Below are 21,934 nucleotides of genomic sequence, written 5' to 3'. Positions count from 1 at the left end.
GAATTCATCAGTTATTGTCCTGGTGTTGGCTGGCACCGTGTGGTGACAGTAAAGCAGTGCATGTGGTCACCATAAACCTCATTGCTTGTAAGAGTTGGATTGTTTGGATTGGTTACCCTCTCTGCAGCACAGTTCTTCAAGGGAAACTTTACAAAGGTCAGGGGTCATATTCAAAACTGAGACACCGACCATGATCTGATAAACAACACTTCCCAGCTTCCTCATGCAGAGGCCTTGGATGGTATAGGGCTGTATTCAAACAATTAAATTAAGGGACATGTGTGCGTGCATTTGTATAGGCTAATATGTAATACCTTGAATAATTAAATCTTACATTTAACTGTTGTCTTTGGGCGAGCCAGAACCATTGTGGAAATAAGTTGTATTACATTTTAAGAGTAAATCAGCGCTAAATAAACTTAATCTGAGTTAGTGAATAAAATATACAGATGCCTATTTTATATATTTGTTAAAATAACTATACGTCATGTTGCTTCCATTGTGTTAAATTCCCTGGCAGTTATCAGTTATTTTCCTCTTTTTGAAAAAGGTAAAACATTTCATTCGTACAATTTAATGTTCTTCTTTCTTTCATGTCCATGTCCTGTGTGGGATAATATCTGGGATTTTTTCTTTTGTTAGTATAGGGACAAACAGGCAAATTGTGTGTATGTTTCTTTATGACAGAACCGAACAAGACTTCATGTGTGGTGGATGTTTAATAGATGTTTAATAGACATGTATTCCGTGTAAACCATTAAAGCACCACATTAAAGCCATGTAAACTTAAGTTAACTAAACAACCAAACTTCGACAACAAAACCCCACCCAGTCTTATAAGGGCACCCTCATTGGCCCGCGTGTCTGTAAATCCGTTCCCTCTTTATTTGGCGCGCGCCATTGGTCGGCGGTGACGACAATCCCGCGACGTGCTCCCGCCCACCGAGCGGATCAAGTTTGAATGAACAACAGCAGTCTGTCCTGGAGGTGCTAGTTGCATTTTGCAGGAATTATTTTTAAAAAGTGTGTATCGTATCGACGGGGGCGCGCCGATCGAGGATGGAAATGAAGAAAAGAATTCACCTGGAGTTGCGGAACCGCACTCCGTCAGATGTAAGTCGGCTTCACGTCTCAATGGTGATGTTTTGTGTTACTCTCAAGCTAATGGAGAATCTCTCGTGTGATGTCTTGGCTTGGAGGAGAGGAGGAGATACAAAGTTTCTTTTGCAAGTTAAAAAAAAGATGATTGAGGCGTCGGGTCACATTGTCGAACGTGTTTACAGTCGGCGGCTGCTGCTGCAGGAACTTTTGTGCACGTATCTGATGTGCAGCTTTGACAAATGCACCGCGGCTCTTTTCATGCCGGCGGTATAAACAAGGCAAAGCGCGACGAGGAGCCATATTTGTAACTTTTGATCTACGAACGAGCCCTCTTTTGAGCCCCCCCCAACCGTGTTCCTGTACTGTACTCGCTGTTTGACGACGCTTTGACTGGGGGGGGGGGCGCTTCTACTCAAAACATTTAAAGCCGTGCACTTGATGCGGAGACTCAAAGTCATGACATTACCAACGATGCGTAAAGATGAGCCTCGACTTGTCGCCATACATCTTGCATCCTACACCCTTCATGTCCTCAACCCGTCCGATTGGAGCGAGTTTCATTTCTGCAGAAAAGTGCATTCAAACGTAGAGCATCTCACACCGGTGGAACCTGCAGAAAACCCCCCCACGCAGACTACAACCGGAGCCACCGCGCGCACAGATGGCCGAAAGAAAAGCGGTGTCAGCGTGGACCGTTACGCGCCACCAAGGCCGGGGCGAGAACACGGGGGGAGGGAAGAGATGACACCCAAACGAAAAAGCATCGTTTGGGTGTTTCATTCAGCCGGTTACATCGAGACTCTTTGTGAGGGGGGAGGGGGGGTTCAGCAGCCATAATGAAAACAAACCGTCCAGCCGCGTTGTTGCTCTAGTTTTCCAGAACTAGGACAAGCCGCCATTTTACCGTGAAACAAAGGCAATCCGAAACGCGCTGGATGTCCCATTTCATTCGACACACACACGACGACGAAAGGTTCTTCATACTTTCTCATTAACAGAAGTCTACACGCGCCACTCAATCCAATCGGCAACTGTTTAAGCGCGAGCGACAATGTAACGTTTTGCCTGGCAGCTTTCTAATGTGCTTCCGCGGCCCCTCCTACTCACAAATGACCCTGTGCACGACTCGTAGGTCTCATTCTGCCTCCGACTTGTTTTGACTAACTGCTCTGAACCAGTCACACACACACATCTCTTATTACGGTTGAACTCGGTGACCAGTAAATAATTAAAGTAAAAAAACACCTACAAAACTGTCGCGCGATGTCTGTTGCAACTGGACATATTTATCGAAATATTTACGTAATGTCCGGAGAGCAATGCATCGCGTTAACTAGAGCGTTGACGTGTTTTCGACGGATTATTGATGGACTGAATGTTTTTTTAATTATTATAGTTCCGGTCCTCAGTGCTGATTGGCCGAGTCACGTTCCAAGCCGCGGTCGAAATATCAAATATCAGATAACAGCACACCTGTGACCGCACATCAGTCTAATGAAATATCAATGCGCCCGTTGAAAAGCTCTTAACACCACTGTCGTATGTGATGTATTTACCAGGGCTGTGTTGATGGAAGAACTGTTTATTCGTCGGCTACCAAACATTTGGGTTCATTTGTTTTTTTTAAATTTAAAGTGGGGTCAATCCAGCGCTATGAAATCATCAGCAGTATTCAGATATTTTACTGATGTAACAGTAGAAACACCACATTGTAAGAATACTCTTTTATAAATCCTGCATTCAAAACGGATTTAAGGAAAAGTATTAGAATTAAAATGTACTCGAAGTAACAAAAGTAAAAGTATACATTATTAAATAACTGATTGATTGATTGAAATACTCGAGTAATGTACCAGTGCCTCACAATTGTACTTAAGTACAGTGCTTGGGTAAATATTGCCTACTTAATTACTTTCAACCACTGGTAGAAAAATAGATCCTTTACTTCACCAGAAATAGCAGTACAACACAATATAAATACTTTACAATTGTTCTTCAAGTCCTGCTTTGAAAGTTCAAGTATTATCAGATAAATTTACTTTAAGTATCATAAATCAAGATACTCAAGCATCAGAATGTTATATTATATTGTATAATATATTACCAACTTCACATTCTGCTGATCTGTTGTATATATGTATGAATGGATCATGGTCATGTAGTGAAGTAAAAAGTACAATATCTCCCTCTGAGTGGCGTAGAAGTTTAAAGTGACAAACCATGGTATTACTTCAGTAAAGTAGAAGTGCTAAATAATGTACTGTGCACTGGCAATAAGCCACTTTGACTGCAGACAAGGTTTTATGGTTGAAGTAGTGTGAATCATCCTGTGATAGCTTTCTCCTGAAATAAACATTTTATTAAACGTTTTAAATTAAGAGGTCTAGTCAGGAAATGTACTTTCCAAAAGCTGAAACACAATCAATAGAGTGCCAAATACTACTTGACATTTTTACAGTATATTTATTTCATAGTCATCATTATCCAAAGCGACTTACAAGTAAAGTCACATTCAACTTCAGTCGGAATAAGAGCTACAGGTCATCAACGTTCTAAGTGCATCCCTCCCAAATAAAACAAAACTATTATCAAACGAGTTTTAACCTTGAAATAGCTTAATGTTCAATTTCTGAATGCATACTTATCATATGTTATGCACTCTGTATTTGTATTCTGAAATGTCAGAAATGCTGACAGGATGCATTTGTTTGTTGTGCAGGTCAAAGAACTTGTTCTGGACAACTGTCGCTCAAATGAAGGGAAGATCGAGGGTCTAACGGACGAATTTGAGGAGCTGGAATTCCTCAGCACAATCAATGTCGGACTCGCGACGGTCGCCCACCTGCCCAAGCTAAATAAACTCAAAAAGGTGGGTGGTTTTGTGCAGAAAACCAGTCCGTGAATTTACAGCTTCAAGGTTTTGCATATTCTGATCGTTTGATTGACCAACAGCTTGAACTCAGCGATAACAGGATCTCAGGGGGGCTGGAAGTCCTGGCAGCGAAATGCCCCAAACTCACACATCTCAACCTCAGTGGCAACAAGATTAAAGACCTCAGCACAATAGAGCCATTGGTAAGTGGGACCCAAAAGTACTTCGGGGGGGGAGCACAATATACAAAAGCAGCTGGCTGTTTATTATTCATCAGACTTGATTCTTCCTTTGACAGAAAGAATTGGCGACCCTGAAAAGCCTGGATCTGTTCAACTGTGAGGTGACGAACCTGAACGAGTACAGAGACAACGTCTTCAAGCTCCTACCCCAGCTCACGTACCTGGACGGGTACGACAAAGACGACAAAGAGGCGCCAGACTCTGACGCAGAGGTCTACGCTGAGGGCTTGGACGATGACGAGGACGATGAAGATGGTGAGTTTTGAGGCTTTGCGTACCGTCGCCTGTTCTTTCTAGCAGCTCTTGAAGCGGCTAATGTTGGTGTTTGAACATTTGTTAATTTTGTTTTTTTAACAACTAACTGTTTTTTACCAATATGTAGACGAGGAAGAGGAGGAGGAGGAGGCAGCACCAGTAGATGAGGAGGAGGAAGAGGGAGAGGACGACGAAGAGGAGAATGAAGAAGAGGAAGAGGAGGAGCTAAGTGGAGAGGTGAGAACAAATGAGATTTACACTTTAAAATGTTCAGTCTGAAATCATGACACTAACTTTGTGTTGTCTTCTTCTCAAAAAGGAGGAAGAGGAGGAAGATCTGAATGACAAGGAGGTTGAAGATGAGGATGATGAAGGTGAGTAAAATGGTGGCTGACATTTAAACTCAGAAGCTGTCTCCCAATTCCATACTAGTGTATATAACATATTTAAAAAAAACTTCCACGGTTGCTAGCTAGCTTTTGTTGGTGCCACAATTTTCACAACACCAGCTCAGGGAATTTGCATTAAACTCTGGTCAGGCAGGATTTCCTCTTTCTAACTGAGATAAAATGTTTTTTGCATTGAATTTGTATTAAAGAAATAGGGACCCGGTTGTGAAACCGTTTATAGCGCTACTAGTGGTCAGAAACTCAACAGGAAACATTGAACTGTCTTCAAACTGAATGGAGACGATACGATGCAAAGGCAATAAAACGTAGACTTCAGAATCCTTCAGATGTGTTTTTACCAAAATCCAAAAGTAGTTCTTTGTCCTCTGAAGTGTTTCTGAAGCTGCTTCACCACCGTTCACTGTTAGTTGTCATGTTTTACAGCTGCGGGAAGCTCCTCCGTTCTCTTTGCGCATTGCATTGTGGTAGAATAGAGAGATTGCAGAATAAAACCATTTTTAAGATTCATTCATTTTGCTGACTCAGCTGATTCAGAAAACCTTTATTGTCCATCACAAAGAAATGTAAATTTGACTTGCAACGTGAAAAAAATTGCGTACAGTTTGAGCCGGCGTTGCTGTCGTCGTGACGAGAGAACCTGAACGTTAAACCGGAAACATTTCTTTGCGTCTGCCGTTTGTGTCCTTTTTTTTTTTTAAAGTCTGACTCTTGTGTTCCAGAAGAAGAGCGAGGTCAGAAGAGGAAACGGGAGCTGGATGAAGAAGGCGAGGAGGATGAAGACGATTGAGAGTCCTCTGGAAGCTAAGTTGTGAACTGTTTTGAACCTGTATCTTCCTGTCACTTCCCAACAGCCCCATGTATTTTACCCCGTTTCATATTGCAGTAGGAGTGGTTTTTGTTATTGGCCAGTCAGGTAGACGGGGTTGTCTGGGGAAATAAGTTCAATTCATGTACCTTTTGATGCTCTCATGTTCCAGTCTTTACTGTCCACTTTTAACTGCTTTGTGGACACCAATTTTGTAATATCAAATAATGGCAAAGATAAACCTTTTTAAGAAATGTTTTTTCTTTTCTCACTGTTTGTGTAAGACCAGTTTCTGATGACTTGTGTATTTTAAAAGGAGCCCCCTTCAAAAGAAAAAAAACACAAAATGAAAGAAAAAAAGAGTGCATGTCTAATACATTTTAAAGTCAACTACTGGATTTCACGTATGGCTGTCCTCTCCTCGTCTTCAACTTATTTTTTGCATTGTATTTTTATTTTTAATGTAAGTTATGTATTTGTAGTGTCACCAGTATGCCAATACTCTGCTGTCCTGGTGTGAAACTTCTGTCTGAATATGCACAGTGTGACCCCTCACCGGGCATATTTTTAAATCCTAGCAAAAGAAATGTCTGCCTTTGTCAAAGCTGCTCCTCCTCCTCCTCCTCCTCCTTAAACCCTCAGCTTTGACAGTTCGGAAATTACGTGTTCTTGTAAATAATGACCAAATCTATTTTTTTGTATTCTCTTTGATGACGGCAGACATTGAACAGACAGCTGAGGTGAAACTATGAATTGTAATAAGATATTAAATATGTATGCTGCTTTATCTAAAATACGCAGTGTGAAATTTCTTGGAATTTGAACATAACTTTGTATGCATAATCTTTCCATAAAGACAAATGTTTCATTATCGTTTTTTTTTTTTTTTCCACGTTCCTTTCTGTGACACACGGGTGGCAATGTTTGTGGTGGTAGTGTAGAGAAGTGCTTGATATAAATGGAGGTTACATCCGCAACTTATGTGCATTGAAAATGAATTGTTTCAAAGACTGGAAACGGTCAGTTATTTGGACTTTGTTTTCACTGTTATACGTACTGGTCAAATTGGCCTACCTCAGTGATTTTTCACACTATGTTAAATCCACTGTCATCAACCAAATTGTTTCTTTTTTCCCTCCCATTCACATCAATAAATCCCTTTTTTTATATATGTTTTGTAGTTTGTGGTCGTTGTACAACACAGTCACAGTCAAATGGTGATTCAGGATTCCAGTTATAAGGTATTGATGATGGAAAACTCATCTCGGATGCATGTTCAGCAGAGTGACACCTGGTACTTTTACTCTATTTTGAACAAGACTTAAAGTACTACCAAAGACCAACCCTAGAAGATTTAAGCTGGGGTTTACTTGATTGGAACTGCCATGGTACTACTGTCTAAACCAAAATTCAACACAATTCCTCCAACAAATGTACAAAAAGAGTAATTTTAAAAACCTGTTGTCTGTCCTGTACCTTCCTAAAGAGTTACCGGCTGCGTGGATGGTTTTATTCCTCAGTACACCTACATGAGAAGCCCTGACGTAACAACTCCAGCCCAACTCCAGCTGCTCCATCTCTGGTCGATCTGTTTCCCACTGTCTACTTTCACTGTAGCCTTTTAACTTTACCTGCAAGAAACATACGCATTTACCATGAATGTGTCAGTGGCTCAAGTCAACAGTTAAAGGGTTCGTATGTTTTTGTTTCTTAACGGAAGCTATAAAGCGTTGCACCCTTTACGTCCCCACCTCGACTTTTTACTTTCTTTCAAATTCCATTCTTGCTGCTCGTGCAGCAGATTCATCTTTACTTTTCTTAGTCCATCGAGAGCAGAATCTGTAATAACACAAGGCTGAATATGACTGGGCCTGGATTCAAAGAATAGTTTTTGGTCACTGCTTGAGTGCCTGGCTGTCATAATAGAGCCAATCTCATGTGGAACTGGTGCCCACAAGGAAAAAACTGTGAAATGGTAAAACCGAGTGATTTAAACTGCAGTGTGTTGGTGGTACAAGTGGAGGAGGAGAGGCAGATGACCTGGAGGCTACAGATCAAAATTACACATCTACAGTTACACATCTCACCAATAGTGACTAACTTAGTTTTAAATGTAAAAGGACGGTTATTGTTACAGTTTTCTGTACTGTTAGGAAAAGGCAGGATTATATTTGTATACCTTAATTGCAGTTACATTGTCGGAGTCAAAAGAACGAATACCGTCAAAGGTACAGTTTCACACAAATCTTGCACCTTTTCAATCGGAAACATTCAGCAAAAAATCGATCAAGCATCATTACTTGCGCAGCCACATCATACAAAAACAATGGGATTAAAAGATTGACATGTTATTCGATAAAAAGGTAACACGTGACAAATAAATAGAAGTAAATATACATTACGCTCCTCCATCCTCAAAATGAGCCGTAAAATCCAATAACAGCCTGCAAAGCTTCCCTTGAGACTCTATTCCAGTTACATAAGTGGATCAGTGTCTCCCCTGCTGCTTTCCCAATATTTAAATAAACAAAACACTGACAGTGAATGAACTCTTCCATTCTCCTTAGGAGGAAAGGCTGCACTCGGGTAGCTATGTCAGTATTGTGAAGTCAAACTATAACCAGCAACATCTGTAGGTGAGAAAAGAAGCTACGGGATGAGCGGCTCTGTGGAAAACATGATCCGTGTCCGAAAAAAGCTTGTCTTGTCTGTCAGGTTCAAAAGTATTTCACGTGTCAGCCATTTTGAAATGAGGTTGCAGCTCGCTGCAGCGGGGTCTAAGGCCTCGTGGAAGGAAAACAGGAGCCAGTGACGGTCTTTTGATCCTCTAGTTTTGCTTCAGAAAACGAGGATTAGATGGTGGTTTGGTCATCAGGAGTGTAGGGGCTGTTTTTGAACGGTGACTAAGGTATTTCCACGTGAATGACAGGGTAGGCACAGTGAGACAAACTCTCAGGAGGTCTGGCAGAAACGATCAAGAGTAAGTTGTAAAACTAGATAATACCTAAATGGAGTTGAACTCTTTCCTTGTCTCCATTACTCATCATATTTGTCATCATTACAATATTCCAGTACTTGCACCAGTTAAGCCATTATCCACCACTTATCATATTATTGTGTGCACTATGCAGGGCAGCAGGGATGAAGTTATGATTTATCAAAAAAGAGGCATAGGAGGGCTCAGAAGCTTGTTGGAGGTCAGAAATTGGAGGCAAAGGAAGCAGCTTTGCCAGTCCAGGAGGCTGAGAGGTCAGACGTTGTTGGGGCTAACGTTCTTCAGGTTGTTGAGCTCCAGCTCCAGCTGGCGTATTCGCACGTCCTTGGTGGTCAGCTCCTCCTTTAGCCGCCGCAATTCTTCCTGCTGCCGGAAGAACATCCGCAGGAGCTACGAAAAGAAAAACAAGAGCTTGTGCATGTAAAAAATACACTTTAACATTCAAGCATGGAAAACTACCGTTAAGACGGGACATTTGGAGAGTGTACAGTCGCTTCTTCACCCATTGTGAGGGTTTTAAGTTTTATTTCATGCATTCAGTGTCTGGGAGATGGGGTTTGAGGAATGTGCAGGAGTGGGGGTGGTGTGAAAGTGGCAGGGAGAGGTGTGAAGTTTCGGACAATGGGGCATAGGCCCAGGTGGGGCTTGTTGGACTTCAGCCAATCAGTGAGCTGATCGATGAGCTGAGGAATGCAACTTTGAGGGGACAAAGGGTTTGAAACTCTGGGGGGATTTCAGATCTTCTGCTGGCCACCGAGGAGGCAGACCAGCCTTCTGGGTGGCTCGGATTGGATCTCACATTTGATTTTATATATGTAGGTTTGTTTTGTTAATAATTGTGTGATTCGGTTTGTAACTGTTTGTATCTGTTTTTATGCTTCTTGGATAATAAATCCATTTGATTTTGACTTTAACCTGCTGTTGTGTTTTGGAGGTGATTGAGCAGCAGCAGGGTAGAGTAATGAGAGTTGTGCAAAGCGATTCACAACATGAGCTGTTCACACACCTCGTTCTCTGTCCTGGGTGGGACGTTCTCCAGCAGGTCGATCCCGTTCACTACCACACTCTTCTTTTCCTTCACTGGGGCCTTAAACACTAACTGGTGTGGTCGCTGGTAACCCTCCTTCAGGGACATTAGGACTGGGTCTGTTTGCAAAAAGTGAGCAAAAACATATGAAAATCCACCTTCTAAAAACACTTGGAGGTTTCAGTTTTGTTTTCCTGCTGTTGTGTCAAACTTTCCCTGTCAATATGTGTCTGCATGAATTTCAGATTTTAGAGATGTGCATTGACATCTCCCCCTTCAGTGGAGGGAAAACATGCACCACAGTGACACACTTTGCACAGACACACGTCAGTTTAGTCATGCTCAGACATTTTAGGGGACATAAATATAACAAAAATACATGTTTTGAGTCTAGGGTATCTTTAAATATTTGTCATCCCTAAGAAATTACTTCTAGCACATTGCATCACCAAACGCAGGATGATATGCTGGTATTAGATTCAGATCTTTGCCTGATATTGGTTTGTATTTGGCAAAAAGTGGAGAGGAGAGTCAAACTAATCCAGTGTGTGTGTGACGTGTTGTTCACCTCTATTAATGCCGCTCAGCCATTCACTCGCTGACAGCGCAGGTTCTGTTCCTGCTGTCATGGGGTAGATGTCCTCCTGGTATGTGTCCGACTGGAAACCAGGAAACACAACAGGTATGCTCATGTTACTCATATGGAATCTGGAAAAAAATGTCATATTACTGGGTTTTAAGATTTCTTTGTCTCAAAGCAGGTATGCTCTATTTGCATTCAGATGAATTGCATCTGTCCTTGTTAGCTCTCAGCTCTGTATTTCTGCTCATTACATGCCAGAATACTGTATGTCCAAGTGTTGCCAGGAAAAGGTTGATTACAATCAGACAAAAACGACATTATGGCTCTTTCACCCATTATGTGCTGGATAAATGTGACATATTGCAGGAATGATTAATAATGAGAAAACGGAGGAGGATCACTTCATTCCATGCATTCCTTCCCACTCACCCTTCTTGGGACAATCATGGAAATGGGCTCGATCAAACCCTTCAGAGTGACGAGCTTGTAGAAGCGGTACACCTCACAAGCTCCCACATCCAGGCCGTGCTTCGGCATCACACCTGCAGACAAGAACAAGGAGCGCGTGGTTGACACAGCCGCTTTGACAACATGACGTACTCTCCCGGAATTTACGGCCAATTGAAGTCACATCGACATGAGAAAAATAGCAGGAGAGATCATATATTACTGGCCAACAAATGACTTACCGAGGCCTTTCTGTGGGGCCGGGGACCGGAACTCCGTCAGGTATTGGAAGTATGGCTTCTCTGTGGTGATCTCAAAGTAACGGATGTTGCCGTCCCCCTGCCGAGGCACCAGAATGTGTCTATTACACCACAGTTCAAGAGGTAGCTTGAGTTTCAACCAAGTCACATTTTTTACATTTGGCTCCTTAATGTTTTAAGTGCGGCCTAATCGGATTTGGTGCTATGCAACGATTACCAGCATTTTAAATCCTTGAAGTTACTTTCAAACTAAGGGGTGGGTATTGAAGACGAGAGCACTAAAAATGAAGGTCTTTGAGCAGCCATCTCTGCCAGTTAAAAACACACAGAAACAAATAAAAACCTTACAGCACTTCTCTTTGCATGTCAGTGCAGTAACGTGTGAGAAATGTGTTACTTTAATTTATGAGGAACTTCCTCTATATTTTTTGATAGTGTGATGCAAAACGGCCACATTTTTTATTATTTATTCTGTGAATTCAGTATGTATGCTCTTGTCACTAAATAAAAGGCATTGTTAACATTTGGAGTTCATTGCTTTGTTTGGTATTTGCCATATATACGATTTGCACTGATTGCCTTTATCCTGTTACCTTGTCAGCTAAATTCATAACAATGACAACAAAGCTGTACAGTTTTGTTCATTTGATAAACTTGGAAAAATGTCAAGAGTTCAATGTGGATGAGAAATTGATAAATCTGAGAAATTTGACAGTCCTGAAAAATAAATTCCTTGTGACCCAGTAAGGATCAGCGCTGACCTTGCCTGCCAGGTACAACATGTGTGTGTCGGCATCATAGAAGGGAAACAACAGTCCTGAGAGGCCGTCTATGTCCTCCTCCACAATTGGCATGGACAAATCCTCCTGAGAAGAACAACGCACACACTGGGCATTAAACACACACACACACACTAGCTCCACCCACTCTGGCGTTACTTGCGTGCAGCCATATGGAGGTATTGTCTGACCTGATCCCAGAGAGCGATCTGCCGGGTGTTCCAGCGTGAAACCCCTGTGGTGAGCAGTCGCTTCATGTTGCCCAGGAACACCACTCGGTTCACGCGGTGGTTCTTACAACTGGCTTGCTGGTGGAGCAGCACACAAAGACAGAGCATTAATGATACATGCAAGGTTCTCTTATACTGTATATTATTACCAGTATGTATTCTTGGGACGATCATATTGTTGTGACAATACAGAGAAAGGATACAAATACATTTTTTAGATGATTTAGATTTAGAATATTTAAAACACCCAAGAGGCATTGGCTCTATAATGGGGGACCCTTCAATCATTTAACGGCATGAATTAAGAATTGAATAATTCCATGCAGATTTTATAGTTGAATACAAAAGCTAACAACTTGCTTTGTTTGGAGTCTTCTCGAAAGTAAATCTGTATTTCATGATTTGTTGTTTTATTTAACAGCAGTAAATATTCTTGAATTATTGAAGTAACCTACAGTCTACAGATAAGACATTTTATTTGACCAAACGTTTGGCTTTAAAAATGAAAGCTGCAATTTCTGCAATGACTTTTAATGGCTCGAGACGTGCTCGAGAACCAAAGAGGTGATATGTCCATATATGACACCTGAGCATTACACTATGTGGTTGTTAAACATCAAATTCCCAAAACCATCAACATCAATCTGCTGCTATAACAGCCACTCTTCAGGTTTCAGGGTCTCCACAATGATTTTGCAACCAGGCTGCAGAGATACAGAGACACAAGCATTCGTGAGGTCGGGTGCTGATGTTTGACGATAAGGCCTGCTGTCGGCGATCCAGTTCATCCCAAATGTGTGATGGGATTGAGGTCAGGGTTCTGTGCAGGCCAGTCAGCTTCTTCCACACTAAACTGGGATTTTATTCTCTTTATGGACCTCACTTTGTGAGTGGAGGAATTGTCATGAAACTTTTACCCTGTTGTGTAAAATATCACAGTATGCTGCAACATTAAGATTGACCTCAATTTGAACGAACAAAACATGAAAAACAGCTTCAGACCAAAAGTAAACAAAAGTACACATACTTTGATGATGAACTTGTCATCTACTATTATGTGGACACTATAATGTTACAATCATGTGGTATATAAGAGGATCAGCAGAGGTGAATCATGTCACCGTTATTATTTGACACAGTGTATACAGAGACCAGACAATTTAAAGGATCATTATAGAAACAGTTGTTTCTTTGATGTGCATAAAACCACCGGCCCCGTCCCGCTGACCTGAAGGACGGCCCCGGAGCGCGGCTCAATGACGCGCAGCTTCTTGTCTTTGCAGCTGGTGGCCAGCAGGCTGCCGTCTGTGTTGAAGGACATGCTGAGGATGACGTCCGTGTGGCAGTCGATCATTTTCACCGGCTCTCCGATCTCCAGGTTCCAGATCAGGATCTGAGGGAAGGATCGTTTGGGTGCAGCTGTTAGATGGCTGCGAGGCTTGAATCAGTGACGTGATTCTGTTGTCAGTTTTTTGAATGGAATTTGACTTTTATTGTTGTGTGGAAACATCAAGTGAAATAAGAGCCTAAATATCCCAACTGTGTTCTTTGGAAATCATCGTTCAGTCTATAAAATGACAGAAAATAGCGAAATTGCCCAGCACAATTTGTAAGAGCCGAAGGCATCATCTATAGACTTCAAGTTGTATCTGACTAAAACCCAGAATATTCAATAATCAATGATATAGAATGAAGAAATTGATCAAGTCCTCACAATAGAACCATCAAATAATGCCTTAAAAATGTATCAACTTATAATAGTTTGACTCATTTGTTGTAGATCAACGGTTATCTCATAAAAAACGTGACAAAACATTACAAAGTAACTCCTGACATGAGCTAAACGACACACATCGACAATATCTGACAGTATTTGAGTATCTAAGAGGGAGTATTCCCTTTAACCCATTAGTCAAGTCACTGTGCTGTCAGTGCTTACTTGAGCTTGTTCTGTTTGCAGTTACTGATGTGTTACCTTGTAGTCGTAGCCAGCGCTGAAGAGGATGCCGCTGCTGGTGGGGTGCCACTCGATCACACCCACCCGTCTGCTGTGGCCGTACAGCTCCAGCACCGCCTCCGTCATGTTGCGTCTCAGACCGCCCTCTGGGATCTCCCATACTCGCACCTGCCACGTTCACATTAACACGGTGAACATAAAGGAACACACGGTGCCTCATCATAAAGAGCACACACACATTCATAGAAGAGGTCTGAAGGTGTAATGCTTCAGTCAGAGGCCTCTTCATCTTGTGTTTAATGTGAGCTCCAATCTACAATCAGCATGACGCAGCTAGAGATCCCTCTGATCAAAAATAGCACAAGGTATCAATGCAGCCCGTTGCATTAGGATTAGCCTGGATTACGGCGCTCTGTGTTGGACCAGAGGAGATTATGCTTCAACAAGTGAAAGTACTACACAGGACACAGTGCTACTGTGGCTTCACTATGCTCGGTAGAGTAATGTGACAGGCGCACACGGTTGTTAGCATATGTCATGTAACATCTGAGATTAAGAATATGCAGTCGGTTACCGAACCGCTGGTGGATTTGTGCCTTGCTCAAAAGCATTTCACATCCGTCTTTATTTGCCCTTTTCAGGCCACTGGCTCACAACAGCAGCAACAACCAGAGCAGCTGCCAGACGAAACCCACTCACAAGCGTGTGTCCAGTACTCACGCTCTGAATCAGAGGCCCTCTGGTCATAATGACGAGATGAACCTCAGCATCTCACGAACGCACGATTTCACAGATACAGTATGTTGTGTCACATCTTCCTACAGCACCATCACCCTCTGTAATCACCCTGAGGCCTGAGCCGATACCTGTTAAACACCATTACAAATGAAAGAAAGCGGGTCACTTACCGAGGTGTCCTCCGAGCAGGACGCTATGATGTTCTCAAAGAAGGGATTCCACTTGATGTCCAGTACATTGCCTTGGTGGCCACACACTTTTGGGTAATGAGAGTCCAGACGACCACACTGAAACAGAGCGACAGAAGCTTCCTTATTTTACATTTACTGTGCTTTTTCTGTTTCGGCAAAAGAATTGAGTAAATAATTAGTTCCTCTATTCATCTGTTCAGAACAACACTGAACAAAACTATTCTTTTCTTTCTTTTAACGTGGACATGAAAGACCAACATAATGTAATAAAAGTTCAATCAAATATGTGAGCCGACTTGATAGACAACAAAAACAGACCTGGTTATTGTACAGGGACATCTGAGGCACTTCAGTGTTATTGCAATAACCCGCAGAGTCCACAGAGGGGCAGTGGCTCATAACAGCAGCTGACGCAAAGCTCCTAATGTCGGTCATGTTGTCATGAATGTTTTACGTCAATTAAATCCACTGACCTCTTTTTTCTATTTCCTCAGAGATTGATTTCGGAGCGTCGGGTCATGAAATCCCGCATGTTTAAATGGACTGTCCTCACTGAACCCTGAATATTCACTCCAGATGCTTTATCAAGTCTCACGAACTCTACTGTAAAATCATTAAAATATGATATATATATATATATCGATAATAAAATGCTATTAGCAGCATCTATGCACCATAATCCTGAAAGAGATATGAAATGATGCATTTTCTAACTCCCCCAAACTAAAAACAATACATTTCATTTTATAACAGCAGGAGGCAAAATGGTGAAATACAATCACACATCCTTACTAATGCTTTGGGTGAAAATGAGTCATCGGCTAGTTAGTGTTTACCCATATTAACAAGATAAAGTTGCTACTGACAAATAGCTGGCATATTCCTATCAATATAATCTCAGCAACATACAGTACATAACAGATGCATCACTTATCAACATATACATGAAAAGAAAGCAGATCAATAAATACTTTTTGGATGTCACCAAAACTAAAAAGCAGCGAGCAGGAAGTCTGCTCACAGAAATATGTTTTGCAAAGATGCTGAAGTCTGACACTGAAGTCAGTGTTAACAAGACGAGGAACACAAGCCGAAAACCAACAGAGACCAATGTCTGCCAACAGTGAAGACGGACATCAGTTTAAGAGGAGACAGTGTGACGGCGCGAGACAGAATGTTTCATAAACTCGAGTTAGAGTTCGACTCGAGTTAGCATTGAAGGCTCTTTGACGTGCTGCTCCTACATGTACAGACGTAAAGATTTCAGGAAAGTAAGAACAATTAAAAAAAAAAAGACAAGCCAGGCTGATGCCAAGTTTCGACCACGCGTTGTCTTTTTTTTAGAAATCTTACAGTGACTGGCCGGTTTTAACACGGCCTCAAAACATGAATGACATGCGATCATAAGGGACTCCTCATTAAGGTGGAACTAATTACCTGCAGAAAAATAACGCCTGTTGGGAACCACAGAGTTCAGAGGGTTCATGAGGTATTATTAGGGGGAGTCAGAAATGATCATGATATAAATAACAGACAGCTATCGCTCCTCTACCACAAAGAATATAAATAAGAGAATCTGAGTGGAAATAGTTGCTGACGTTTGTCTGGATGACTGGCAGGAAAGAGACATCTACATCAGGCCTCATCGTCTTTCTGCAGCTCATGTCTTCAGACGAACACAGCTGTGGAGGCCCGGTACCACAGAAGCACCACACTGTGTTTGCTACCAACGCATGTTGATCTTTAATTCCCAACAAATCCGCATTCACGAGGCGGTTCTATGGTTACAGTAGCGGTACATCCTCTTGTGACAGCAGCATTCTACGACTCCTCCGGCTATAAGATGCAATAATATGAACGAATGAATTACAGAACAGGAGGGAATTAACAACTAATGAGGATTCAAGACAAGTTGAAGATGAACAATTGGGTCTTTTCTATCCTGCTGTCATTGTCGGTTTCTTTCTAATGAATTTACTGTTCACTGGGAAAAGAACATGCTGAGTCATGCTTTTTCAGTTGTATCACATGTTAAATGGTCCAATGCGTGCTGATGCTGCGTTCATGCTGTATGCACCAGCAGCACAGTCTGCAGTGTTGTCATTGGATCGCTGTTTAGAGTCGTTTATAATCAACTCAAAGTGATGGTTTAACTTAATGTTTGAATAAACTGTTGCAAAAAAACATCCTTGTTCATGACTTTGCGCAAACTGCACAATATGTCGTAAATTTATTTTTTTAGAAATGGCGTTAAAGCATGTACACAGGAAATTACTTTCATAGATGCCTTAATATTAGCTGGCAGCAGCTAATGATTTAATTGTTGATTCATCTTCTGATAATTTTCCTGAAAACTTGATTGGTCGTTCGGACGATAAAATGTCAGAAAAAAGTGAAAAATCCTCATCGAGAGCAAGGTGATGTCTACGTATTTCTATTTTTGTTCCCGATCAGCAGTTCAGATCCTAAAGATATTCATTCTACTATCACATAAGACAAAGAAATGCAGGAAATCCTGAGAAGCTGGAACCAAAAAGGATTTGGCATTTTTTTTTGCTGGAAAAATGCCTTGAATGATTATCAAAAAATGTGCAGATTTATTTTCTGTCAACTATCAACTACATAATCGAGACCTTGAGTCATGCAACTCACACACTGCACGCACTGTATCATAAAAGTCTCGGTGACAGTATAATAGCAGTAGTAATGGCAGCAGTGATGCACAAAGGCACCACACCCACTGCACCCTCGTTCTTTGTCTGAGGTGATGAAAAGGTGTTTGTGACCTCATGTGTTGATTTCCGGGCTGGTGTGTGTGCCAGGTGGTGCCAGCGGTAGTTCTTCCACTTCCTCGTGAAATTGTCTGGGGGGGGGGGCAGCCATATGGCCGTCTCGCCGGCTGTCAGCGTAATATGTCAGTCGTTCTCACACCTTGCTATTAGCCAAAGCCTCCACAGATTGGTTTGTATTTTTAATGGAGCGGGATGAGCTCCTTGTGTAAAGACTTCATTTCCTTTAGTGCTCATATTTTCATCCTTGTTTGTCATTTTTCTACCTGCTCTAAGTTTCATATACATGAATACAGACTGCCTCTGATGATGACAGCTAGCGATTTCAATTAATTAAAGTAAAGAAAGTAAATAATTAAAGTGAAATCGCTCTGCGTACCTCCTTCTTATTAAGATTTAACCTCATTCACTTGATTTACTTTTGATCCTAACATTTCCCTAACACAGGTCCTCTTCTGGACGCTGCCATAAAAAAGGCAACATTTGGAGCCTCACAAAGTGTAAGGTCACCTTAGAAAAGAAAAGACGTTTGCTCTTTTGTTGTTTTGACAGCAGGATACTGCATGAAACAGCAGCCATCATCCCACAGAAGCTGTCATCTGAGCTGCTGAATGTGAGGAATGCCATTTCTGAACTCGTCAACTCAGCAGAACCCAGAGGAAATGCTGGAGTGCTGAAATACTTTGACGAGGAGGAAATCGATCGAGTTATGGCCTTCATGTTATGTTTAGTAAGTTATGGTCATGGATAAAGTCTTTGTACAGCATGAAAAATATCACTGGTTGACTAGTTACTGTAGATGACAATGTGCAATATGTATGTTTTTAACCCTACGATCAGAAGATGCCATGAAACAGAAGATTGTCTCGTTGTTTAGTGCAGATTATTTTCACTTTCTTGAGATTAATCCATAAAAACATCCAGCTGACATCCACAAATGATAGTCCTCTTTTAAAATAAAACCACTATTAACATCAGCTCTTCTCTTTATATTCACTACATGGGAATCTTCTCACACATAAGTCTTTGTTCTTCATGACTCGACAGACCGGGGAAAAAACATTGACACATGCCATCTATTAATGTCTTTCTATGTAAATCCTCTATAGTTAAAATGAAATGATACTATACCATATAAATAATATCAGTATTGGCATTATAGGTCACCTGGTAGTCACATGTGAAACCAGACAATATGACTTTCTCTTTCTGTATTTACGAGCGCTACAAATCAACATGATGCCAGCGAGCATTACTTTAATCATATGATGCTGTGCAGCTCTTCTTCATGCTCAAAAGCTCAAAACAAAGTGAAGTTCATAAAGAAAGAGAGCCTAGAGACCTCTGTGTATTACCTTCAGCTTCACCAATTTTAAAAGCCCCATCTGAGGTACAAGCAGTGTCGGTGGACGAAATGAAAAGCACCGTTGCTTAAATGAATTTCTGAAAGGATATATCAAGAGATGAAGTGAGCACTTGTTATGTACTCTGATGTTATGTATATACAATGATACGGCATCGCAACAGTGGACAGAGATTGCTGATGTGACACTGTTCGTTCTGCAGCACTTTAAACCAACGATGTAACATCTCACCGAAAACCCATTCAAAAAACCCATTGACTTTGAGATGAGGGAACCAGAAGTTTAAAAATGCTGACTCATTTCTGGGTTTTAGTTCTCATTCCTGGAGCACTCTATCATGTAGAGCCAGTCGCATGTCTTTTTCCATGACTGAACACCTTAAACTAATGAAGACGTGAAGTAAAATGTAGCTGAGGTCTCCCTGCCTCACACAACCTTACTGCTCAGCTTACCGAATACTTATTCTACCTGATGACAGCTTGACTCGACCCTGCAGATCAGCCAAGAGAGAGTCGCTCTTAAAGAGACAGGCAACATTTAGAAACTACTCTATACTCTTCATGTCAAACTTAATATCAACGCCACATAAAATGTGAGCAAACGCATTTACAGTTAAATGCAGTTCTTGGAAATATTACTCTAAATATTGTTGGAAGATGAATCACTCTACTATCTGCATAATACCTCTAAAATGTGTGACTGCGAGGCTTATCTTCCATTAACATCTGCACTGCTGTTGTGTAATGAATAATCCAGCGAAGGCAGGAAAGCCGAATGTTTCTGCTGAATGTAAAGTCAAAATAAATGCATTCCCTTTTTCCTAGAATGAGAAAAATAATTTCACGCTTTCAATTTCAACAGTGCCCGTTTGTCTTGTTTATAGGAAACACCAGTGTGCCTTTATGTGATCCTATTGGCAAATCTACCCTGTTACAACTTTGGCTTTAAATTCTGGCTTGAGTTTTTAAAGGCTGGCATGCAATAGAAGGCAGGGAGGGTCTGTGGTGGATTTGTGTGAAAACTGTTTTTAAACTTCAGATCCAACTGTGCTGTCAAGTAGCTGAAACAACAGTGCTCTGGTCTAAACCTTTAACAGACACACAGTATAAAACACCTCAATATCCGAAATGCTTTGACTCTCAGTGAGCCACTGAAGCCGTGATTGTTCACTAAGCAGGGCCAACAATAAATGAGCATTTTAACACACAATAGAGACACATCACATATCTCCTCCGACACTGAATTGTACAGTCAAGTGGACAAAATAACCTCAGGGGTCTCCAAAGAGGGGGGAGGACCCCATTCATCCATGACCCAAGTCAAGCAAATCAAGAGTGTGTCGGTGCCTGTTACCTGGGATACAGGTATAACAATGAAAGCGCCTCCGCCGGCGCTCTCGGTGACGACTGCCAGGAACTTGGAGTTGACGGCGCAGAAGTGGTTGTCATGGACGTTCTTGGTGATGGGGAAACCGTCGAAGCAGTGCTCCCGGTTGCCCACTTTTCCGTAGACGTTTCGAAACTTGGAGCTTCGGTAGGTCGGACGCCACGACATCTGAGGAATATACACAAACGTGTATTAGTTGTTTGTTCTTTTACAGGATATCCAGGTGCATCATCAGGATATCCAGGTGCATCATCAGGATATCCAGGTGCACTTCTTTATCGGTTCGGGATGCACCATGATACCGGCACGTCATCTGTATCGACAGATAAAGGCTTCAAAATGAAAAGTGAACATTTCCTCCGATAAGAAGACGCATACAGTATGTTACACCATTGAGGAAGCAGGTGCAGAAACAAACATGTCTGCGATAAGGATTGCTTTGCAACTCGTGAAATAGGCCAAATTTGCCCGGGTTGTTCCTATTTTCAGGATTGTCTCAGGGACCGCCTCTTCTAAGCCTGTTCAAGTAAGATTCAGTTTTCAGTTTTGTTTGAATCATGTGACATAAAGATAAATGTGTAACTTCAGTGGAAGTCGTTTTCTTTATTTTGCCCAGTCAATGTGTACATTTTGAAAAGTATTGCATTTTACTGCCTAGTGGCTTGATGTTCTCTGAAATTAGATGGAAAAATATATGTACCCAACACCAAATTCAATTCATACTCTTATAAAAATGTGTACAACATATAGTTTTATTTATTCAATAAATAATAACAGCTCTGATCTGGATTTGCCATCCAGAACAAGTATTTTGTACATTGAATTTATTGTGGTTGAACTACAGGTATCCTTCGGATGAAAAACCTGCTCATGTACTATCCAGTGTGTCCAGTGTAACAGACGTATAGCATGTAGCTAAGCTGGGGGCTTATCATTAACAAAAAGACACACTGTAATTAAAAAAGTTATCTATCTGCACTTGACATGATTATGATAATGCACACAGAATTTATGAAGCCTAATGTCAATTTCCCTTCCACCAAACCCACAGTTGCAGGATGGGCTGGCCCATCTGTGCAGCCATGATGACTGTCACACATACAGTTGCGGGAAATCGTCCAAATTGATCATGCGTGTTACACTTTCAAAGGGTGAGAACTGGGTGGAAACTGTGTTGACATCATTTACTGTTGCCTTACAGCCTGTGATTCATGTGTAGTAAATATATTTTTCCCACTAACATAATCACAAAAAAAGACAGCTGTGGAAACCAAAATGACATTTTGAAGTATTTTGGCGCATGTGGATCTTGTACTACAGAAAAGCAGCCTTTGTTTGCATGTCACCACACACAACAAAAGAGAAGTGGTTACATTTGACTCAAGACGCTTCTTTTGTTTGTCACTCCACCACAAGAATGCATTGATGGAGCTCTTCATCTGTTTTGGCGTGAGCAGGCCCCGCACACGAACTCAAAGGTTGACCCAGTCACAGGAAGTGGAC

General features: G+C 41.5%; 2 protein-coding genes across 4 annotated transcripts in view; one reads left to right on the top strand and one right to left on the bottom strand.

The window, feature by feature from the left end:
* The first annotated feature begins 910 nt into the window (after positions 1 to 910).
* On the top strand, positions 911 to 6,857 carry anp32a (acidic (leucine-rich) nuclear phosphoprotein 32 family, member A). Of its 2 annotated transcripts, none has more exons than XM_079290802.1 (7): positions 911 to 1,113; positions 3,821 to 3,970; positions 4,054 to 4,176; positions 4,272 to 4,470; positions 4,598 to 4,707; positions 4,790 to 4,844; positions 5,603 to 6,857. In XM_079290802.1, exons 1-7 carry the CDS (start codon positions 1,060 to 1,062, stop codon positions 5,665 to 5,667), a joined length of 756 nt encoding a protein of 251 aa, XP_079146928.1. In that variant the 5' UTR covers positions 911 to 1,059; the 3' UTR covers positions 5,668 to 6,857. The 2 variants fall into 2 exon arrangements, with proteins under 2 accessions (XP_079146928.1, XP_079146927.1); XM_079290801.1 differs by having other exon boundaries at positions 915 to 1,113; positions 5,600 to 6,857.
* Positions 6,858 to 6,987: 130 nt separating this feature from the next.
* coro2ba (coronin, actin binding protein, 2Ba) overlaps positions 6,988 to 21,934 on the bottom strand; it is a 36,138-nt gene continuing 21,191 nt past the window's right edge. For both annotated transcript variants that reach the window (XM_079290778.1, XM_079290777.1), the window contains exons 2-12: positions 20,399 to 20,599; positions 14,872 to 14,988; positions 13,982 to 14,131; positions 13,235 to 13,399; positions 11,968 to 12,084; positions 11,759 to 11,863; positions 10,980 to 11,076; positions 10,720 to 10,832; positions 10,276 to 10,366; positions 9,687 to 9,826; positions 6,988 to 9,070 (exon numbers count right to left, since the gene is read on the bottom strand). In XM_079290778.1, coding sequence (XP_079146904.1) covers positions 8,936 to 9,070; positions 9,687 to 9,826; positions 10,276 to 10,366; positions 10,720 to 10,832; positions 10,980 to 11,076; positions 11,759 to 11,863; positions 11,968 to 12,084; positions 13,235 to 13,399; positions 13,982 to 14,131; positions 14,872 to 14,988; positions 20,399 to 20,599 — 1,431 coding nt within the window. In that variant the 3' untranslated portion in view covers positions 6,988 to 8,935. The remainder of the gene's footprint in view (positions 9,071 to 9,686; positions 9,827 to 10,275; positions 10,367 to 10,719; positions 10,833 to 10,979; positions 11,077 to 11,758; positions 11,864 to 11,967; positions 12,085 to 13,234; positions 13,400 to 13,981; positions 14,132 to 14,871; positions 14,989 to 20,398; positions 20,600 to 21,934) is intronic.

The sequence above is a fragment of the Melanostigma gelatinosum genome (assembly GCF_949748355.1).
Source record: "Melanostigma gelatinosum genome assembly, chromosome: 2".
Lineage (NCBI taxonomy): Eukaryota > Metazoa > Chordata > Actinopteri > Perciformes > Zoarcidae > Melanostigma > Melanostigma gelatinosum.
This window is presented reverse-complemented; position numbering and strand designations above follow the sequence as displayed.

What these genes read in the sequence shown, in the direction of transcription:
- anp32a (XM_079290801.1), top strand. Translation starts at nt 1,060, where the DNA reads ATGGAAATGAAGAAAAGAATTCACCTGGAGTTGCGGAACCGCACTCCG. An exon ending in AGGAGGAGCTAAGTGGAGAG is followed by an intron (nt 4,708 to 4,789) that starts GTGAGAACAAAT and finishes CTTCTCAAAAAG; the next exon opens with GAGGAAGAGGAGGAAGATCT. An exon ending in TGAAGATGAGGATGATGAAG is followed by an intron (nt 4,845 to 5,599) that starts GTGAGTAAAATG and finishes CTTGTGTTCCAG; the next exon opens with AAGAAGAGCGAGGTCAGAAG.